Source organism: Fukomys damarensis, unplaced genomic scaffold, assembly GCF_012274545.1.
Source record: "Fukomys damarensis isolate Sample0158 unplaced genomic scaffold, DMR_v1.0_HiC HiC_scaffold_26, whole genome shotgun sequence".
NCBI classification, from domain to species: Eukaryota; Metazoa; Chordata; class Mammalia; order Rodentia; family Bathyergidae; genus Fukomys; species Fukomys damarensis.
This window is the reverse complement of record NW_022900938.1, coordinates 36130108-36151865: the sequence shown is the minus strand read 5'-3', so window position 1 is coordinate 36151865 and position 21758 is coordinate 36130108. Positions and strand designations below refer to the sequence as shown.

At 40.1% G+C, this 21758-nt stretch overlaps 1 protein-coding gene across 2 annotated transcripts in view; it reads right to left on the bottom strand.

Annotated features, from left to right (window-relative positions):
* Acvr1 (activin A receptor type 1) overlaps positions 1-21758 on the bottom strand; it is a 68742-nt gene that overhangs the window by 21910 nt on the left and 25074 nt on the right. For both annotated transcript variants that reach the window (XM_010606779.3, XM_010606778.3), the window contains exons 3-5: positions 9294-9557; positions 6963-7174; positions 3081-3180 (exon numbers count right to left, since the gene is read on the bottom strand). In XM_010606779.3, coding sequence (XP_010605081.1) covers positions 3081-3180; positions 6963-7174; positions 9294-9557 — 576 coding nt within the window. The remainder of the gene's footprint in view (positions 1-3080; positions 3181-6962; positions 7175-9293; positions 9558-21758) is intronic.

Below are 21758 nucleotides of genomic sequence, written 5' to 3'. Positions count from 1 at the left end.
GGATGTATATTGAGACCATACTTTTTTTTTTTTTTTTAAAAAAAAAAAAAATGTAAAAATGAGTTATTCACAAAAAAATGGATGTATATTGAGACCATTCTTTTTTTTTTTTTTTTAAAAAAAAAAAAAATGTAAAAATGAGTTATTCACAAAAAAATGGATGTATATTGAGACCATTCTTTTTTTTTTTTTTTTAAAAAAAAAAAAAATGTAAAAATGAGTTATTCACAAAAAAATGGATGTATATTGAGACCATTCTTTTTTTTTTTTTTTTAAAAAAAAAAAAAATGTAAAAATGAGTTATTCACAAAAAAATGGATGTATATTGAGACCATTCTTTTTTTTTTTTTTTTTTTTTTTGGTACCAGGGATCGAATTCAGGCCCTTGCACTTTCATTGAGACCATATTCTTAAGCGAAATAAATAAGACACACATGTAAATACCAAATCGTTTCTCTGGTGTAAAAAACTTAAAAGATCCAAATTGTATAACTGATAATGTGAAATAGGAATAAAAGGGCTAAAGGTATAGGGGGAATGGGAAGGGTAAGGGAAAGGAAATAAGGGAAAAGAAAAAATATGAGAAAAAGAAAAAAATGGAAACAAAGTTTTTATAAATAGGGAAGAGGAGAGGGGGTGAAGGAAGGGCAGGGGTAAGGGGAAAAAATGAGAACCAAGATCTGTCATGTTAAGGTACAAGATCCTAATGCTGAATGTAACTGTACTGTATACTTAAGTACCAATAAATTCAGAAAGAAAGGAAGGAAGGAAGGAAGGAAGGAAGGAAGGAAGGAAGGAAGGAAGGAAGGAAGGAGATGTATAGCAGTGCAATAGAATTAAGATAGAATATTATTTCATTGGTTTTTGACTGCTTTAAAGTTGTCAACTGCTTTTTTACAAATGCAACCATATACATACAGAAACACACACACAAAAAAAGCAGAGTTGCATAGATCCCTGGCCATGAAGCCCCACAAAGGAGGTCCCCAAGGCGTCTGAAACTTGGGGGTTCCTTAACATCATCTGGAAATGACAGACCTACTCCAGTTTCCCATGCTTGCGAATCCAAAATGATAACACGCTACCCAGTTTATCACATATATTTTTATTCGAAACTGTACCACATCAACACTAACTGCAGGTTTCAGAAATGGCACTGTTTGCATTAAAATCTTTAGCGCGAATCCAACAAAATGTAATAACTGATTTATACTATTTTAGAAAATGCTAAGAATATCTACAAAACCAGAAACTGTATATATTTGCAGAGGTACGATATTACTTTGGATCCAGCTCTAATCTCTAAGGACTGATCTTGGGATGTGCTGCTGCCCCATGAATGATGAGCAGCCTCAGAATTGGCAGGCAAAGGGTCAGCAAGATGGGTACATGCCCCCTTCATCTCCCTCCTACCAGCACACAAACACTCTTGTCCGTAATCAAATAGATTGCTAGTTAGTGCAAGAAGGTAACTGTGGTTGTTTATAATGAGCACATCTGGGGCTCTTCCACCTGTATTTTCTCTATTCTTGGTCTACTGTGAAAGAGATGCCTACAGTGGGAAACAGTTGTAGTAGCTGACCTAGAGAAAAGGCAACAAAGCCCCTGCCCATCACCCACAGGCCATACTCCACCCAGACCTCGCTCCATACTCTGTCCAACCCCTTTCCTTCTGCTGAGACTGAGAATGTCCTATATTCCATGAAAACTCAAAGAAAATCTGAACAAGAGCAGCCAGTGGTGGAGCCAGCATATGAGGACCAGCCTCCTACCCAAAGGAAGAGCTGGGAGGGCTGGAACTATGAAGCCCAGCCCAAAGCAGTACCCAGCACAGTGCAGATGGTATTAAGCCACCACAGGTGTGGCAGCAGCCATCCAGCAGAAGGAGAAGGTAATGAAAACACTGGGCCACTTGCAAATAACTACCCTCTTCATAAAATTAATAAAAATTAAGCTTTTAAACCTGGCATGGTGGCACATATCTATAACCCAGCACTCAGGATACTGAGGCAGGAGAAATACCATGAGTATGAGAGTTTGAGGCCAGCATAGGCTGCATAGGGAGTTCAAGGCCAGTCTGAACTACATAAAGAGACCCTGTCTCAGCCAAAAATAAAAACAAACAAAAAACGCCAGCAAAATCAAAACAAAACAGAGTAGACCTTTGGCTTAAGAACTCAATTTGTACCCAGGGTTGGTTGTAACTCAAGTTGGTCGACTGCCTTCAAAGTCTCTCTCCTGCATAATTTTAGGCCACAATTTCTTCCAAGCAGATCTCAGGGTCCTTGGAGGACACTGGCCCAGGGTTTCTCAACCCCACAGGAAAGGATGTTGTAATGTTCCTTCCAGAATGCTTTAAGGGTTAAATCTGTATCTGAGATCATCTGGAAGCACAAGTGGCTGGCATTCGGTTTATAACTCAAGACTCTGTTCATAAGTTAAAATGAAAATTCTGATCACAACTCAAATGAGGCTGGTTGCAACTCACGGGTCCACAGTATATGGAATGGTAAGCTTAAAGCTGAAAAAGGGGCATGAACTATACACACACCATGATATTAAATATTATAGGAATATTAAAAAATGTATATAAGCTCTTTCTTTTAACTGATAATAATAACTATGCCTATTTACCATTATTTATTATAAAAGGAAGGGAAGGAAGAATGAAAAAGATTGGAGAATTGTAACCCTTAGCTGTCCAAAAGTCTACTTACCTCAGGTCATTCAATACCTATGTTCAAGAGCAGCCTTAACGATTTCTAGCATATTAAAGGGTCTATGTGTGACTAAAAGCTTTTGACCAGGCATCCTCAACACTAATTAATGACAATGTGCTTGACAAAAGATTCAACTAATTCAGGGATTCAAACCCAAATACTCAAAGAACAGAGACCCCATGGCTAACTCACCTCTCCTGCAGTTTAATATAGCTACATACTCTACAAAGTGCTTACAGCAGCATCTCCTAGGTTTACTAAGGAAATAAAAGGCAACAAAATGCAGATCTTACAAGTTCCATCCCCCTATGCAACCAGTTAGAAGTGCATGGTACCCAAAAAGGAAAGAAAAAGAATTACCGACACACTCCAACAGGGTAATCTGGCGAGCCACTGTTCTTTGTACCAGAAAAGGAAGACCAGAGCCACTTCCTGATGTACACGAATGATCCAATAAATCCTGTGGTTTAAGACAAGGAGAAAAAGAAACTACTGAGCAGCAGATTGAGGGTTAGAGTCCTATTGCTACAATTCACACAGTGGGGAGAGACCTAGGACACAGGGGCTGTTAGCATGTCTAAAGAGCTCCACCAAAAGAAAGATGGGTTTTTTTCCTTAGGAAAACTAGAAGTCAGCTCTTTGCATAATATATAGTATGTTCTCTTGGGGGGGGCGTCAACAGTACTTCGTCATACCCAGTGTTTTGAATAAAATATATAAAGAAGCTGAGTAAAACTGAAGATGCAACTGAGAAAGTTCAAGAAGCAATACTGAGCACAAGGGAAGCAGCAGAAGGAACAGCAGGTGGAAAGGAGTGAGCAGAGTCCTTCAACTCCAAGTCCTGGGTATAATTTACCATATTCTGCTATGCTTATAAAGTATCCAGCAAACAATCCACTTTAGCTGTCATACCAACTAAGGAAGTCTAATTAGGAACAAACAAATTAGAAATACAAAAAACAGCTCTGATGTTTATAGTGGAAAGACTGCAATAACCACGTGGATCATTACATTAGCACACTCAGGATGAGCTCCCTGGATAGAGGTTACATGTTAGGTTGGTGAGAACCAAAAAGGGTCACTAAATAAATACCTTCTTGTCATTTCTTAATGTGAAACATTCACAAGTAAGAAAAGAAAGTTTTATTAGAAGCATAAAACCATAGTCCTATGACAGATCATGTTGGCAAGACATTGCTGGTTAGTTAATGCAAAAACAATTTTCTTCTGCAAGCCAAGAGACGGAAGTCTTTTGGTATCAGGCGAGGATTATCTATAATAAACAATACTGTGCCCGTGGTGACAGTGTATGCTTGCAGTAACACTGAGCTAGTGCTTCCCAAAGCTCTTCCTCTCTTCAACATTTTAGCTGGCCGATTAAAGTAATACAGCAATTTCCATGAATCTCATCTTCTTTCACTTCTTCTGAGTACCACTGCTAAATAGTATTGATTGGCAAAATTACCAGAAGCTGAATATCCAGTGGCGGAAATTCAGAACCTTAAAAACTATCAAAGAAGTCGGGCACAGTGCACACTCCTATAATCACAGCTACTCAGGAGGCTGAGGCAGCAGCATGGCAAATTTGAGGCTCACCGGGTCAACTCAGGGAGACAGCATCTCGAAATGTAAAAAAGGGTGGAGCTTCTGGTATAACACTCCTAAATTCAATCCCCAGTACCACGAAAAAGAAAAAAATAAGAAAAAGAAAAACACAGACATTCAACAAGAAAAGAAAATGTAGATTGACCTAAGCATTCTGTCTTGCTATTTTCCTACTTCCATTCATTCCATTTTTAGAAGAATAATTCTGCAAATTAAACTGTTAAAATTCAATGTGTTGATTTTTCATCATTAATTCTAAATCCACTTCATAGATGAGGGTGGTCAACAAGACTAATAAACATCTACCTCAACACAAGGATCCTAATAGTTCTCTTACAGGGTAAATGAGAGGTTCAGTAAGGGTATGTGCTTTGTTGAATTATATTAAATGAATATATTACTTAAATAAGCAAGTATGGAGACAAATAACATCTTGTTTTAAAATTTTTGTTTACTATATTATTATATCGTGATATACCATCATTTGACATGGTTGTAGTTAGAAGACTGTTTTGGCATACACTTACTTTTCTCTTTCAAAATCCTAAGAGCTATTTAAATGGTAATTTATACAAGGTATTCCAATTATTACCTGGGATAATTAGTTATATTAGTATCTCTGAGGAACGAAGTTCTGACTAATCTATTTTAGAATTTTGTTTGCTGAAGCTTTGTCACGATTCATCTTCACATCTTCTTGTTATTAACTCAATACACTCATTTAATTTTTCTTAAAGCTTGGGACAGACTTCTGAGTAGATGTCTAATGAAAAATTCTGTTTCTCTACCTTTCAAAATAGAATTCCTTATATCTTCTCTCAGTTTCACAGCAGCACATTTTAAATAGGTAAAAGGAAGCTACACAAGATGACTTCCTCCTTTTTCATTCAAAAAGTAAATGTGACTTGTGGCCTTGTGATGGGCCTGGTGGTAGGGTGAGATGTCTCCTAGTCAAGTTAGCCATCACCAAGCATTCTGCCCATTAACAGAGGGCAGGCCCGGCTGCCATCCAGGTGTAACACCAGGTCCCAAGATGGCCACTGGCCATGGTACATCTTCCCCAGCAGAAAGGAAACTGCTAGACAAGCAAAGTGCAGAACACCTTCAGGCACCTTCTGCATCCTGTCCAGCACAGCAAGACCTAATGTGAGATGTTTTGGATGATACACAGGCATAGTATGAAATAAACTGAGGCAACTCAGAAGGATATCACCTTGATTGTTTTTCAACTCAATGGATGATAACAGAGTTGATTCCATACTATGTATCTTTCCCACCACTCTAACACCCTCAAATTTTTGCCTTTTTCAAACTAGGCATCAGATTTGGCATAGCATCAATGTAGGATTTTTTTTTTTGGCCATTTATGGTAAGCTATTTATAATAAGTGATCTCCGCTTTCTATTTAATATTTAACCTTCCGTTAAAATAAAATTTAAAAAAAGTAATACCAGGGATTAAAACCAAGGACTTGCTAATACCAGGCCTGAGCACTACCAGTGAGGTACATCTCAGAGCCTTTTAAGATGTGATTTTACACAGTTCCCTAGTCTGGCCTTGTACTTGAGATCCTCTTGCCTCAGCTTCCCAAAGTGCTGGTATAACAGGCTGTACCATCATGCCCAGGTCTTTTGGTAACTTTTAAATATTGGTTTTGTAAAATGTTGTCAGGCCAGTTTTGGTAGCATATACCTGTTATCTCGGCTACTCCGAAGGTCGAGACAGGAAGACCACAAGTTTGAGGCCAGCCTGGGCATATGAGATCTTGACTCAAAATTTTTTAAATATAAAAAACTTGAAGGGCTAGGAGTGTAGCATATATCCATCATTTAAAAATATAAAAGAATGATTTTTCAATGTTCAAATACAATGGCTTCTATGTTAAATAAGTAAATTCTGGCTAATCTGACATACTGTAAGTATAAAATACACACATTTTTGAAAATTTAGCTAAAAATGTAAAATGTCTCAATATTTTTATTGATTATAAGTTGAAATGGCAAAAATTGTATCTATTGGGTTGAACAGATAGTCTAAATTAAATTCACCCCTTTTACTTTTTAGTGTGTTGTTTTACTTTCCTCAAGGTGGCCACTAGGAAACTGGAGACTACACATATGACCATATATCCTATTGGATGGCAGTGGATTAACCACTTGACTGCACTCCACAAGGGGGCAGCACAGCAGCGTGGGAAATTTAATAGCTGCTTTTTTGGATGTCAAGTTTTAAAGTCTTAAATTATAGGGTGTTGAAATAATCTAGAAGGGAAACTGACTTTTAATATTAAGCAAAAGAAAAGCACTTTTATTACTAAAAATAGAGCAACTGAATACCACCAATTCTAAGCCTTTCAAAATTGTAGGCAACCAACCACCCTTAGTCCCTTTTCCCTTAATCCCAAAAGAAAAGTAACTACCAAGAATCTACTTAAATAAATCCCCTCCCTCCCTTCAATGCCTGTCTAAAATGATGTCCTCATGTAAAGGAGATTATACAAGTGCTACCAGATGCTTGCTTAGGAGCTAAGTGTTCAACCGCACATGGCTGCATTGTCCCTGCCCTTCCGGCTTTTCATGCCCCAAAACGAAAGTGTCTGCAGCCACCTCTGGTGTCCTGACACTGTCACAAACTCACTGCTAAAGTGCTGTCTCCAACATTGGTGGTGATGAGCCCTTCGATGGTGCCGTACTCCACATCCCTGGGATTGAGGCGTTCTTGGTTACGCCTTTTAAATTTTCGGAGAGCAACTCCCAGTAGGCAAGCTAGAAGGCATACCGCAAACACTACAGAGAGAATGATGAGGCCGACCTCCAAGTGGAAGTTCTGAGTCCCCGGGAAGGACTTCCCTGGAGATGGAGAGAAAAGGGAAATTGGCCATCAGGATCACTGTTTATTACTCAGAATAACCAAGCAGTAGCTCCTGATCCTCACCACATGGTCTCACAAGTTATAGTGTTAAAACTAAAATACTTCCTACTACCTGGCCAATAGCCCAACCATTAAATCATTATTCAATTACACATAATGGGAGTTTGAAAAAATTCCACTGAGAATCGACTGTATTACTGCATATATGTGAAAGTGCTTTTGCAATATAAAGTACCACACAAATCTTGATATTACTTTCATTAACTTGGATCGGTAAGATGTTTTATAATCAAACCCTCACAGACACTGCCGTACAAAATCCCTATGAGAAAGTGCTAGCAGAGTTAAAACTGCATTACTCCATCTGTGGCTCTCTTCGGTTTCTCCTGGACATCTACGGCACAATCCTCATTGATCTTACATCACAGTTTCTGTCAAGGACGCTCTCTATTCATTTGTACATTTATTCACTTATTCAAGAAACCATTCACAGATTTATTCCCTCATCCTGGCATTATTACTTACCCATTCAAACACAGGTACATGCATGCCAATACTTCACACCCGAAGCTTGAGCAAATATTTACAAAGGCTTTCTACTTGCCTAGTCAGTTAAACTAAAATCTCGTCATTGGATGGTGAAGGTGCATAATTAAAGCGTCCCCAAAGAAAACAACCACCTCTGAATTTCAGGTCTTTTCATGGTATTATGCCACCAAGTCCTATTCTTCCCTACACGTGTTTTACCTATTTCTATGTTCCTAGACCCTTCAGCAATCCACTCTCAAGCCAAATTTCCTTCATACATATTCCTGTACCTTTCTAGTCCCCCCAAAATTAATGACTTGGCAAAGATGACATTCCATATCATTTGCATGATAAAATATAAAAGCAAATGAATACAATTAAATTATAAATATCACAGCCTCTTGGATTAGAAGAAATTATTTAAAGAATATAAATGTTTTGTTAAAACTTAGGGGATAGCAGATTATTCTGCAGATGAGGAGCTTCATATGGTTAATACTATAATTTTTGTCAGGATGGATGCAGGCATCTCTTCACGGCTGTTTGCTCAAGTGGTAAAAAATTGACTCAAAGTATAAGGGACATGCCCCCTTAATTTAAATCATTTTAAATATTATCTTTCTTTAAAACCTTTTTTATGTGATCCTATTTGCTTATGAAATTTAACATTTTCTATCTGCCTTATGGTCATCACTGCAACTTCAAAATTGCTACAACGTGATCTTCTATCAGTTTTTTCATTTTTCTGCCTCCTCCCTGCTGTCTGGTAGCTCTGGCAGTGAATGATCCTAATAGCCTGTCTTACTCCACTTTTTGCTCTTTCTTCTTTCATGAGGGCACTATCATATTTTTATAACTATTAAAAATGTACTACATATTAAGTAAATAAATTTGACTTAATATTTGCAGGGATCAGAGCTCACTTTGGCAGCACATACACTAAAATAATATTTACAAGGATCTGAGATAGGAATTTAGGGCTCATTTTATGGGGAAACAATTTCAGAGGACTATTTTCTAGTGGATATGGAATCCAGTGAGCACACAAGGGAGAATGTTCCACATAAACTCCACAGCTCATGCAAAATCCCATCTGGCTTTAACAATAGATGGATAGGAATCAGAGCTGGGAAAAGAGGTTCGTGAGCTTTTTTATCACTTCCCTCATACAAAAGGAAAGACGTTCCACTCAAGCACGAGTCTTGTCTTCCATTTTCTCCTCTAAATCCTAGCGATGAATGTTCACTAAGCAAAATTACTTCAGAAATGATGGAAGACACCATAACCCAGTAACAGACAGTGGTGTAGGGAGCTGTAACACCCTTTATGGCAACCTAAAGAGAACAGCTGGTCAGACAGTAGGTCTCCAAGGTGGCTGGACTTCACCTTATTCACTTTCCCAAAGATTTTCATCCTTCTTCTAGATTGTCTTCCCCTCCTCCACCTACAGCAACCTTCTGTGTGGCCTCTCCCTGTGATTCAAATATCAGGAGGAAAGCCATGGGGCCACAGAGACATGAGACAGCACTAATAAACCCCTTTATCCAGAACCAAAAAGGCCATGGGAACCTTTAGTGGGTAGCTGAGCTGTGATATTCCTGTTACACCAGTCCCCTTGGCAGCACTCCACGGCTTGGCCAGGTGATGGTGGGGTCTTGCAGGTCATCTTTCCCTGCTCGTAGACCTGGAAGCAGCCCTTCTGGTAGACATGGAAGCCGTCATTGATGCTCAATGAGGAGAAGCACTGCTGGCCTTCACAGTGGTCCTCACTCCCACAGGAGAGGCCTTCACACACACACATGTACAGTTTGGGGTTGACCCTGGGCTTCTCATCTGCAAAGGAGAGCAAAGAAAGGAAAAAATAAACTACTCACATGAGTTTAGCCCCTACTGGATGAATGAGAAGTTTCTCCGGGACAATTCCAAACACATTCTAAGAGCAGAAAGTCATCACCATAAGCCATTCTGTGACATTGTCGTTTGACCAACCACCAAAGAATAATCACTTCTCAATCTAGAAATACATTTATATAAGCTAAATATCCTTTCTAGATCCCATGAAGCCAGAGATGAGATATCATCTGTCAACAGACTTCTCACAATGAGTTCTGCTCTACTCTCTCAATTCTTACACCAAATAAAATGTTTTACTGGAACATAATATTCAGCACCAATATTTTATATAAAAATGGCTCCTAAATATATGGCACTTGTTATACCAGTTCTTGCTAGCTCTGCATGACAAATCAAACAAGCAATGCTGATTTTCCTGCTTCAGAATCTGCTTCAAAAATAACTGTTGTATTAATAAAAATTTTCAAAGATGTGATCTACAGCTACAAAACAATGTTATCAACATTTCCAGCTAGATGCCTAGGAAAACTTTTTAAAAAAGAATAACGCATAAGTTTTCACATCAATTAAAATGGGACTAACTGCTCAAGAATTTTCAACTGCCAGAAAAAGAACGTGAAAGCAAATATCCAGAACGAGGGCACAAAGAGACAAAGGGAATTGAACAATGTCTGGACAATAAGGTAACAGGTAGGACCAAAGGAATAGCTCACATTTGGTAAGTTCAAGAAGCATGGAAAGCGAGGCAGCAATCCACCGTAAGGGAAGCAGACCAAATCACATTTCCTAGGCATCTCTGAAAATACTTATTTGCCCTTTCACTTTTCACATCCATCTTTTCCCCTCTACTGTTGGACTGATCAGACTTGCTGGGTCTGTTTCCACCAGTAGGGCAGGAAAGTGAAGATGAAATATAAACAACCACATTCTAGAGGCCAGTGATTATCTGGCCAAGGCCATCGTCCCCAAAGCATTGTTCATATAAGGAAATCCAGCTTTGAGAGCTGCCTCCAGGTCCATGCCTCAGAAAGGCTGCCCTTTAATCCTTGAACCCTCAACGGTGGGTCTGTGAGATAACCGCTTCTTTCTTAAAATAACAGGTCAGGTAGCTGTGCTTTCAAGACAAGACTTTAAGGTGAGGTCTTTGAAATGTCAAGTTCATTTACACAGATTTGTGTGGGTGTGTGTGGAGATGTGGGTTACCTAAAAAAGAGAAAAGTGTTTCTTAATCTTTCTTCTTCCCTCTTCAAAGAAGTGGAAAAATAGTTCAGTGCCCACTGTCAGGTGGGTGCCTCGTCCCACAGAGTAAGCACATGCAGACACACAGACACAGCCTTCTATTTATAATTGACTTGCTAGTTCTTTTGAAAACCACAAGGGGCTCATCCAAAAGTAAAGACATGCCTGAAAGCAGAAAATCCAAAATAGCCACTGACAGTGCTATGTATGTCACCAGTCTCACCCCTGAGAATCAAGAGCCCTCAGACATTTTTAATGAGCAAAAATTTTAATGAGCAAAGAGATAGTCTTTATTGTCCCTGCCCAGAGAAATTCCAGTACTATCTATTTCTATGAGGAAAGAAACATATATATCTGCTGACATAATCCAGCAAAAAGTTTACACTTGCCAAAAGAGAGCTGAAAGATAATATTTCTAGGGAGTCTAGACATGCTCACCACTCTTGAATGGCATGAAGCTGAGAGGGGAGGGCTGCCAACTATGCTGCCCAACAGGTGATGGTTCTTTGGAAGGAAATGGAAGGGTGGGGTGAGAGGGAGAGTTAATGGTGTCATAGTGATTTGCTTGTGATCCACAGCAGGGCTTAAATCTACTATATTGTTTAAAGACCATCAAATAACACAATTGATACAAATTTCAAACGCAAATATCTATTTTAAAACTCTAAAAATTTCTAGAAGATCACACATATCCAAGTATAAGTCCTTAACAAATTGAAGGTGTAAGCTTGTGACACTGGGTTAAGGATGAAGGATTAGTGTTGGTATCAAAATATACAATGAAAATAAATGAGTAGCAATTTGCGGACTGATAATGGAGAGAAGCATGTGATTTACTCAATCTGCTGCACATAAGACCCAAAGCAAGAACAGCCAACAAGGAACTCCAGACTCTGGAGGGCCCACTCATCACTGTTCCTACAGGAGTGTGGGGGGAGGGGGGGTCCAGGGGCTGGATGTGAAGCTCCGCAGGAGAGCAGATGTTTAGGGTGCTTAACAATTCATCTGGGTTCGAGCTCCATCACAAAAAACAAATGGGTGGTGCAAGATACCAAAGAATTAATGGCACTTTATGGTTATACTTTTTAAATACTGATTTTTTAAAAAACAAAATAACAATAATTTCTCTAATGTGCTCTCAAGATGAACCATTCATAAAAGTTTCAAACTAGTCTTAAGTCCACAGGCACAGGAAGGGACGCTACTTTCCCAGGGTCTCTATTTCACAGGATTTGCACACTGTATGACAGATACCTGCACTGTGACCTAAGGAATCTTGCCAGAATGAACAGCCTCAACTAGATACTGTCTTTAATAAAATTCAACTCACTATACACTCTTCGCAGTACACACAGGCAGGAAGCAACATCTACCTTAATCAGGTTTTAATCCCTCAGGGCCATAAACTAATCCTAAGGGATTCATTCATTCATTAAACACTCCTCTTGAATTTTCTATATACTTCCTGTAGTTAGATACAGAATACCAGCAGCTGGCTACCTTTCAGTTGGTAATTCTTTTCAATAAAATGTCAAGAATTAGGATTTCCATATCCTTCCTTCTATACTCAAGACAAAGAAAAAGGGAATAAAAGTGTGGCTATTAATGACATGTAATAATTAATGCGATCTCTGATATGGAGAAACCACGAGCTGAGTCTGGCAATTAGTAAGGGGAAAGTAAAAATCCTTCATCAACTTGTTTTCTATTTTGCTCTTCACCCAACATTTCATTTGTTTAGACTGTACATTTCTATTTAACTAATTAGCAGAGGCTTTTATGTATTTCTACATAGATGCAAATAGAAGTGAAGGCCCTAAATTCATAAAAATGTAAGAATGACCAGTCATCCCCACATATATCCACACATACATTAGATCAATGCCATGGCAGTCTCACCTGACAGATGGGGTTAGTTTGAAGAGTTTCCAAAAGGATTATCTCAGCTAGGATTACTAACTCAACAGAGAAAGTTGAAGCCAGGCAGTACCATTCTCAAATATTAATATACAGAATTCTTAGGAACACCATAAGTCTCAGAGTACCCATGACTCACTTTTTCAGTCTCGTCAAATTTAGGAATCATCGTAACATGTGTGGGCCTGTGTTATTTTATTTGGGGTGTGTGTGAGGGTAAAGAAGTGCCTTTAAGGGCCACATGGAAGCGCAGGTGAATTTCTAATCTCCTAAACTACAGCATAAATAGAATATGGAGTACCCAGGAGTGGACAATCATGTCCAGTGATGGACTTTCTACGGTGCATACAGGAAGCACCATATCTTGATGTGAAGTGCTCTACACTTCCCTGTGCAAATAACCAGGAAGCATCCTGGCAGAAAGCAGCCAGACTACTCCACCTAATTGACATTCATTTAAATAATTCAGTAATTTAAATGTCAAGCCAGAGGTATTCCCTCTCTGCAGTGCTCACCCACATTGTTTGTTCTAGAAGGCACCTCCTGGCATTACTCAGTGTTATGGCTGGCTCCAGTTGCTCTCTGTATCACCAGAACCAGGGGCCATGTGAAACTGCTCCCAGCCTGCGCTGGCTGGGAACGGCTGTGAGTTCTGACCACAAGTGGAGGCTGCCTCCTGGCAGAGACAGAGGCCTCCAGGGTGGTGGAGGATTGGGGCTGGCTCTGCAAACCAGAGGCACAGGCTGGGAATCCCACGAGTTCACCACGGCCAGATCTTTAAAAAGATTTTTCTTGTTCTGGGCAATCCTCAGCTCACCATCTGGACACACCTACTCGGAGACTAATCCCAGACTGGCAGAAGAAGAAGAGGCAGAGCAAAGAGCATCACAGACTTTGTAAGACTGTTTATAGTTTGGGATAATCCTGTACTTCAGAGTAAAAAGTATTCATATTTATGCTTAAGTGGGGCTTAGCAATCTAAGCACAATGCTACGTTACTTAGCTATCCCCACCTGCCCAGCCATGCACTCTAGAATGCTTCAAAGCATCTAAACTGACTCTCACTCCAAATGGTACATAAAGTCCCACACTTCCGCACTAAGATCTTTCTTACAAGACAAATGAGAAAAAGTTATATGAAAACCAGTCTGTAGCTGTGATCCATCCTAGCGGTCAGCAAAACGAATAGGCTGAATTCTTTACAGACTCACTTCAAAGTAGCAAAAATAATAATGCAGTAATTAGATTGTAATTATAAAACTCTGAAGACGCAGAATTCGCATAGGCTAACGAAGAAACTCGAAATATCCCTGGCCTTATTCCAACAGTCTAAACAAATAATTCATTTGAAACGGCAGCTTATATTAGGTTTATAGATTATGGGAGTCTTTCCATTGTATCCTAATCCAAGAGCACAGTTTGGCATCTCTCCTGAATCTGCAAGCATTTGAGATCTCTGGCATTAAACAAAGGCTTAAGGAAGAATTCTACAATGCCAGGTTTCACTGCCAGCCAGCCTGTGCCTGAGACAGAAACACAAAGGTCCATCCGGAATGTCTAGCAAAGGGCATATGATTCTCTGGCAGGACAACAGTCTATATGCTCAGGGATAAAATAAAATACACCAAGCTCAACATCTGACTGTAACCCTAAGTCTAGGAAAACTGGGTTGTGTCACTTCACAGTCCAGCCGTAGTTGTGTCATCCTGTGCAGTAGTGTCTATATTTGTGAACACGTTTTTCTTTCTTGTTTCTTTTCGAGTAGCTAAATAAAACCAATCAAGTAAGGGGGGAAAAAAAACACCAAGTGGCTGAATGCTTGCTCTCTCGTTATAAAACATTCATTTAGGGAATCACCATCATTTTTTTCAAACTAGAGAGACTGATAGGAAAGTTGTAAAGTCAAGAAGAAAATGAGAGGAAATAGAGGTATTCACACAAGATAGCATATTAACCAGAATAACAGTATGAATGTCTAAGATTTGGAACTCACAACATCTCCTCTGTGTGCTGTTCCCTATTCAAGCTGATGTACGAGCCTGATTTTCTCTGACTTCCAGCACTTTCAACAGAGACCACTGTTTAATCCCTGCCTGCTCTTCAGCTTCCTCTTCAGTTGGCAGAAGTCTCAGAAGGTCCCTTCCTGCTTCAGGAGCGTAAGTCCTTTAGCTGTGGAATTCCTCCCCATGGAATGCTTCTCCCTCCCTGCCAACCCTCCACTCACTTAACCAGCACTGTTAAACCAGGGCCGCTGAATAGACAGATAGCCTTTTTCTCTACACCGAAGTTCCATGATGGTGAGGACCCTTGGATCTTGCTCCCTGCTGCATCCCCAGCATCAGCATCAGATCCTGGCAGGAGTACAAGCCTGATGGATATTTGGCATAGCATGAGTTTTCTCTTCACACAAATTATTTCGAGGTGGGAAGAGACCTGGTGCTGGTTTTCAGAGCAGACTGTTGAGCCCATAAAGTCTTCAAATGTCAGCACTTGAGGCCAGGCTTAGTCACTGGGCCGGCACGGCATGTCTGTGCAAACCATTTCTTCCCGGAGCGGTCCATCGCACTGTCACATCTGTTCTCTCCTCATGGCTCCCATGTGTGGAAAATTAGCACTTTTTGTAGTACTGTAGGCTTTTCGTTAGCCTGTTTGTCAGAAGTAAAATAGAAGAGCTCCTAAAATAAAGACCTCTTTAATACATTATTAGAACAGCTGGCTTCTGTGGGTGGTCCTCCTGTGGAGGCTGCTTTGGGGGTTTCAGCTCCTGTAATGGGTGATCAGGATCATCAACACACACTAAGTCCCTCTAGTATCAGTCAGGTTCAAGGGCTCAGGAATTGGCTTCTTGGCAGAGAAATGGTTGTCCCTGGTCTTTGCTGCCACTTCCCCGCATCAGTGAAATAATGGCGAGTTCAGCAGGGAGTGGGAAAGAGTGAATTACATCATTTTCCCCTTCTTGCTGTGCTGAAGGTGATAAGGATTCCTAAGTCATCCTGCATTTGAACTGCTGAAGCTGAGAAGGAAAAAAAAAAAAAGTGCCATCTGTTCATTTTATGTCTGTGCTGACTCCTTGCCTCTGAAATAATCCTTGTAAATTAAACCTAGTGCAGCAACCACACCTTCTGCTTCAAAGCCAAAAACTCAGCCTGTATACAAGTGACTAACAAATGAAAAGACATAGTAAGGTAATGACCTAAGAGAATATTGACCTGTGTTTTCCAAGCTTTTGATGATTCTGATTTGGCTTTAATATAAACATAGCACCTGTGAACTCCTTAATATGGCAGAAAATAATGACCTGTTTCATTTTTTCTTGAAATTTCATAAACCTCTGCTTCACACAAACATAAGACCTAGTGGAAATCATTGGAGGAATATCTTCATAGGCCACAAAATATTGTCGCCTCCACATACATGCCAGTTCCTAGGTCTGAACAAGCTCCGGGTACAGGGAGAGGCACAGAGCTTGATAGGAGAGGAAAATAGTTTGCCCACTGAATTATCAATGGTCCAGAGATGGCAATCCTTGTTTAGGGTTAGACGGGAAGCCGCAACGTGGTTCCAAGAACTGACCATTGAAAGCTAGAAGCTTTGTTCACAGTGCAGGAAGAATTTTTGGTTTGCTGAATCACTTTTAGTTGTTTCTTCTGCCACCTTAGGTCAACCAGGAGCATACAGCAAGACACTGATGTGTTCCCACTCGGACTCTAAACTGAAACTTTGGATACTAAGGGAAATGTCAGACAAGGGGCTCTCGATGGGACAGAACAGTAGGAGAAGGAATCCCCAGATTCTACACCTCCATTTCTTCTCTTGTACCCTATTCTACCACTTTTTCTGGGATTCAGGGACCTAACTTCCTCCAAGGTCACCATTCTTGGCTCTAGTTACCATCAGCCTCTACCACACCCCAAACACCCTTATCTGGAAGCTTTTAAACCACACAGATAAACCCATCAAATGTCAGACAGGACTCCAATTTGTTCAACAGTCTTGGAATGTGGCCTCTGGGCCTTGTGGCACCCAAAGTGGAAGGTGAAAATGTCCTAAATAAGTCAGTAACTCTTTTCCAGATTTCTATCCTATCCACACCAGAAAAAAGCACAGAGAGAACAAAGTAACTTCTAGACTCCGTTCTTTCCATCTTACATGCAGCCAAAGGACTGAAAATTTAAAATGGTAAAATACTGGGGCACAGTGCAAGCCTTTGACACTGCTACCACACCGTTTCCTCAATTTCCCAATTCATTTCCCAAGGCCCTATCCAGTCCAAAACACCATGAAAGGTTAATGAAAAAGAGAATCCCATGTCTTCAGTGTCATGAATGCATGCCTTGTTACCTGTATGCCAAGCTTTTAACCTGATCTTTGCTTCACATATCTTCTTTCTCTATCAGTCTAATTAATGTGGCTCAAAAGAATCCATTAACACAAATTCAGCATATTTATGAAAATTGGCTTACTAGTGATAGAATGAAGACGCTACAGTCACCATAATGTTGAGCATGGATTATTTTGAGCTTACTCCTTTTTTACCCAAACCCATAGAAAAAGCTCCAGGGTTGGACACTCTAGGTATAAACAGAAAGCATTTCTTCTGCGTGCTGTGAACCAGAACTGGCTTTTCAAACTCTGCAGCATGGCAAACCATTCCCAGCTTCCACAATAATCTTGGGTGTTGGCAAAGGAAAGCCAGCTAAATCTGACATGTGTCATGAGACCACTGGCTGGCTAAACAAACCCGGGCGAGAGCAACAGACAAGAGTTTCCGCAGATTCCCTTTGGCTTCTGTAGCTACAGAGCACTGACGGCCTAAAGATAACCCAAGTATCTACGGAGGGTCACTTTAAAATAGTAGCTTTAATACCACCAGTCGGTTCAGAAGTATTTCCTTCCAGAGCTTGCTTCCATCCACACAGGCATGCCAAGCCCAGCCAACAATGGCGAGCCTGCTGAAGAGATGAAAACCCAGAAGGAAATGGAAGGAATCCCGAAGGGGTGCAGGCAGTTCCTAGCATTCTGTGCTTCTATTCTATGATTCTACATGTGCTCACATTTGGACTACTGAGAAATAATAAGCTAGCAGGAGACATCTTGTAGAAGCCATCTACTGACAATCACTAAGGATTAAAAAGCAGACATAAAATGAAACAAAATAGTTTAACTCAATGCCGCCCCTTTCTAAAGCTGGGGCAGCATAAACTATGCTTGGCTACCAGCCAGGAGTTTTTTAGGAAAATATTTCCTTCCAAGAGAAAACTTACACCTCTAAGGGTACTTGTATCGCTACTGAACTGAACAAGGACAATTACATGGAGTCCTCAGACAGACACTGTACATTCATAGCTTCCATGGCCCCAGTAACCACACAAGTGCCAACGACCGCTCAGAAGCCTGTGGCTCCTCCCACAGTCATTACCCTTTAAGCAGAGCCAAAGTTCCTACATTTTTAGGACCCATTAAAATCTGCTCAGCACCTCACCTGTCCACCAAGGAAGTGTACATTGTCCTAAATGGCAGTCAGCCAGGGGCTCGTGTACAAGGGACAGGTGCTCAGTAGGCTATTTTCAGTTGCTATCAGCTCAATCAGGAGCTGCACATACTCAGGAGACAGGCAAGTTCTGGTTGCGTTTCAAACTCTGGGCAGTCAAGAGACATACACCTTTCACAGCTGCCAGGGCAACCAGCTGCCCAGTTCTCCTCCCAAGATGGGAGCGACAGTGTAACCTGGCCAGCCACCAGGCCACTGAACCGGCTGTACCTCTCATTTCACTGCCTGGGTTATTCTGAGCCTGGCTTATTGACACTCCATGGCAACCCAGGAACAAAGGGCCAGCTAGGAGGATTTAAATGTCTTGCAAAAGTTGCTAGAAAAGTCAGCAGCCCGGGCCTCTGTTTTCATAATAAAATCAGCAGTAGAATTATTATTAGATTATTGGTGTTGTGCCGTTGTTGTTGCTAGTATTTGTGAGCTACCTGTCATAGCATTCTACTTTTGAATGGCTACAGTTAGGATGCCTACGAAAAAGCAGTGCAAGGTCGGCTTGTCCCCATGTTGCAGGAGGACTAGTTTTCCTCATTCTCCTTCCTTCTAAACTTCATATAATCTACAATCGACTTCAATCACACCACTCTTTTAAAACATACAAATTGCTTCTACTTAATCTTGCAAGACGTCTCCAATGCCTCTACAGTAGAAAACTGCAATAATTGTAAGGTCTTAACCCTTGACGCTAATAAATCCCTTCTCACAACTTGGCGTCCCCTTTGGTGTCATTTCTCTGGTCTCTCCCCTTCTCCTCCTTAAAATGCCATTCTTAGTTTCTCTTTTGCTGTTCTTTCAGCCAAACTCTGCCTACCTAGACTGCCACCTCCTAGCCCAGACTATACGAGGGTCTTCCCTGTGTTATAACCTTGGCTTCTTCCAACCAGACTGAGATTCCTTAGCAGGAACCACTTCTTACCTATGTTTACATTGCAGCCAGTTTCATCACCTGGTACTGATGGTAACATCTTATAACCATTTCTCTTTACTGCAACTCAAAACAAAATCTTTAAAAGGGCGTATATTTTCTCTTTATTATCTCCATGGCTCAGATCAGTCTCTGTCTCTTATGAGACTATCGTTTTTGTATTACAGTAATTATTATTGCAGCCAACAGTATTCATTCGTCAAATATTTATTAAGCACCATTTCTACCTCAGCCAACACCTTAGACACTAGAGATAAAATAACATGATCCAGTCCCAGCCTCAGGGCTTACTGTGCCCAACATGCTGTACCCTCCACACTTTCACAAGAGGAGCGCTGTGACTGTCTCCATGTGCACCATGATAACAGGCAGAGATGAAATGATCTACACACAGAGACACAGCAAAACTGAAGATGGCTAACAATGGTGCTTATCTTGGTCTCCTTGAATAAAGCTGTAATCCTACACACAGCCAAGAGTCTTCCCTTCAAAAGATACTTTTTGACACTAATCAAGAACACCATTTGATGTCAGAAATCATCCTCTTTGTTTGCAAAATCAATATTAATTAACTCCATATGATATTAAAATAAAGTCATAGCTGTGTAACTCTACATGGCATTCTAAGTTTTACATACATATATATATATATATATATCATAGAAGTCAAATTATAAACTAGACTGTGGGTGTTTTCCTTTAATCTATCTTTTAGAATTGAATGAATTGCAGGGTTTTGTTTGTTTGTTGTTTTGCTTCAATTTGTCTTGATGTAGTAGCCAAAATTCAGAAGACAAAACAAATGTAGAAAAAAAGAAAAAACAAGGAAATTTCTACCTACTCTGCCCCAAAATCATCATTTGTATATACAAGCTATAGGCAGTTGTTGTTGTTGTTTAGAAAAAAAAGTGAATTACACCACTACTTCCCTAAGAGAAATTTCTCATTCCTCTTATTCCTCCTCTCCTTCCTATATATCCCAAATACACACATGCTCAGGAAGTCCATACTCTGCTCTAACCCATAACAAAGAATTAGAGCCAGCATTACCCTGGCTCTCAGAAACACCCTGCACACAGAGCTCAGATTCACTGATTAGAATCAGGCAGCAGATGTTCCAGTGTTAGGACTGAGGCTGAAAAAGTGCAAATGTAAACTTCTCTCTTCCTGTCAAGTCACCGGAGTGGAGAAAGGATGGTCAGGCTATCTAAAGTGTGTGTGTGTGTGTGTGTGTGTGTGTTTTGTGGGGGTTTCGGGGGGGGCAAATCAAAGGTTCCAGGCTAGCTTTGTTGGAGAATATATCAGAAAACCTAAGTAGTTTCACCTGAAGGCAGCAGGAACTTCGGGGCAGTGAACTCTTGGGATCACACTGGTATGCTGGTGTCTTTTTAAAACTATTAGTGGGTAACAAAATCAGTAAGTGGTTCAACACAAGATTTCTTTCTGTCTTTTGAAGTAAGATAAAACTGGACAAAATTAAGAAAGGGGAAGAAATGGGTATACATTAGTCATAGTTAAGAGGACTCTCGACATAAGAAACTCTCAACATAAATGTGTACAGGTTTCTCATATGCACACTGGGTCCTACTCCAAAAGGTTTCTTACTGTGAGTCACAGTCAGAAGTTGAAAAGCCACTCCACCCTGTGTCTTGCACTCTCTTGGAGTGACAGAGGTGTAATTATAACTATTACAAATAATCATTACCTATGGAGGCTTGCCTGAGATCATGCCAGATTGCGAGGGAAGTCTGGAAGGCAGTTAGCAGTGCTCTGAGAGCTGATACACACATACCCATGTTTAGAGCAGAATGATTCACGTCAACTAAATCTTGGAAGCAGCCTATATGTCCATCAACAGCTAAATGGATAAAGCAAATGTGGTATTTATATACAACGGAGTACTACTCTGCCATAAAGATAAACAAGTCATTTGTAGGAGAATGGGTACAATTTAAAACCATATCGCTAAGTAAAATAAATCAGACACACAAACTTACACATTGCACAGTTTCTCTTATATGAGAAGTTCAAAGTGTAAATAAAGAGAAAAATAAAACAGACAATAGAAGTACAGAAACAATTCTTGTGCAAATAGGAAGGGGATCAAGAGTTGGAGAGAAGAGAGAGGAAAGGAAGGGAATGAAAAAAAAATTAGGATGTGTTATATACATGTATCAACCCTCCATGATGAAGGTAATCATTATGCACTGCAAACATGTACTAATAAAAAATTAAAACAAAATAAATTAAATTAAACTTAAAAGTGCTTATTTTTCTTGGTACGCACACACACACACACACACACACACAAAAGTTACACACAAGAAAATCCTACAAACCTCCTGTTTTACCCATTTTTCTATAGCAGAGATGGCTTCCCTCTTCTGACTGTTGTTTTTATGTAACAGAAAGTTTAGAAGCTATTGCTCTGCACACCTACAGTTGATGGCAAAGAAATCATTTAGGAACTTACATACTGGACTTATTTTACCATCTGTTCAGTACTTGATTTTGTTTGATTTGAGTTTGTACTGAGTGCCATCCACTCTCC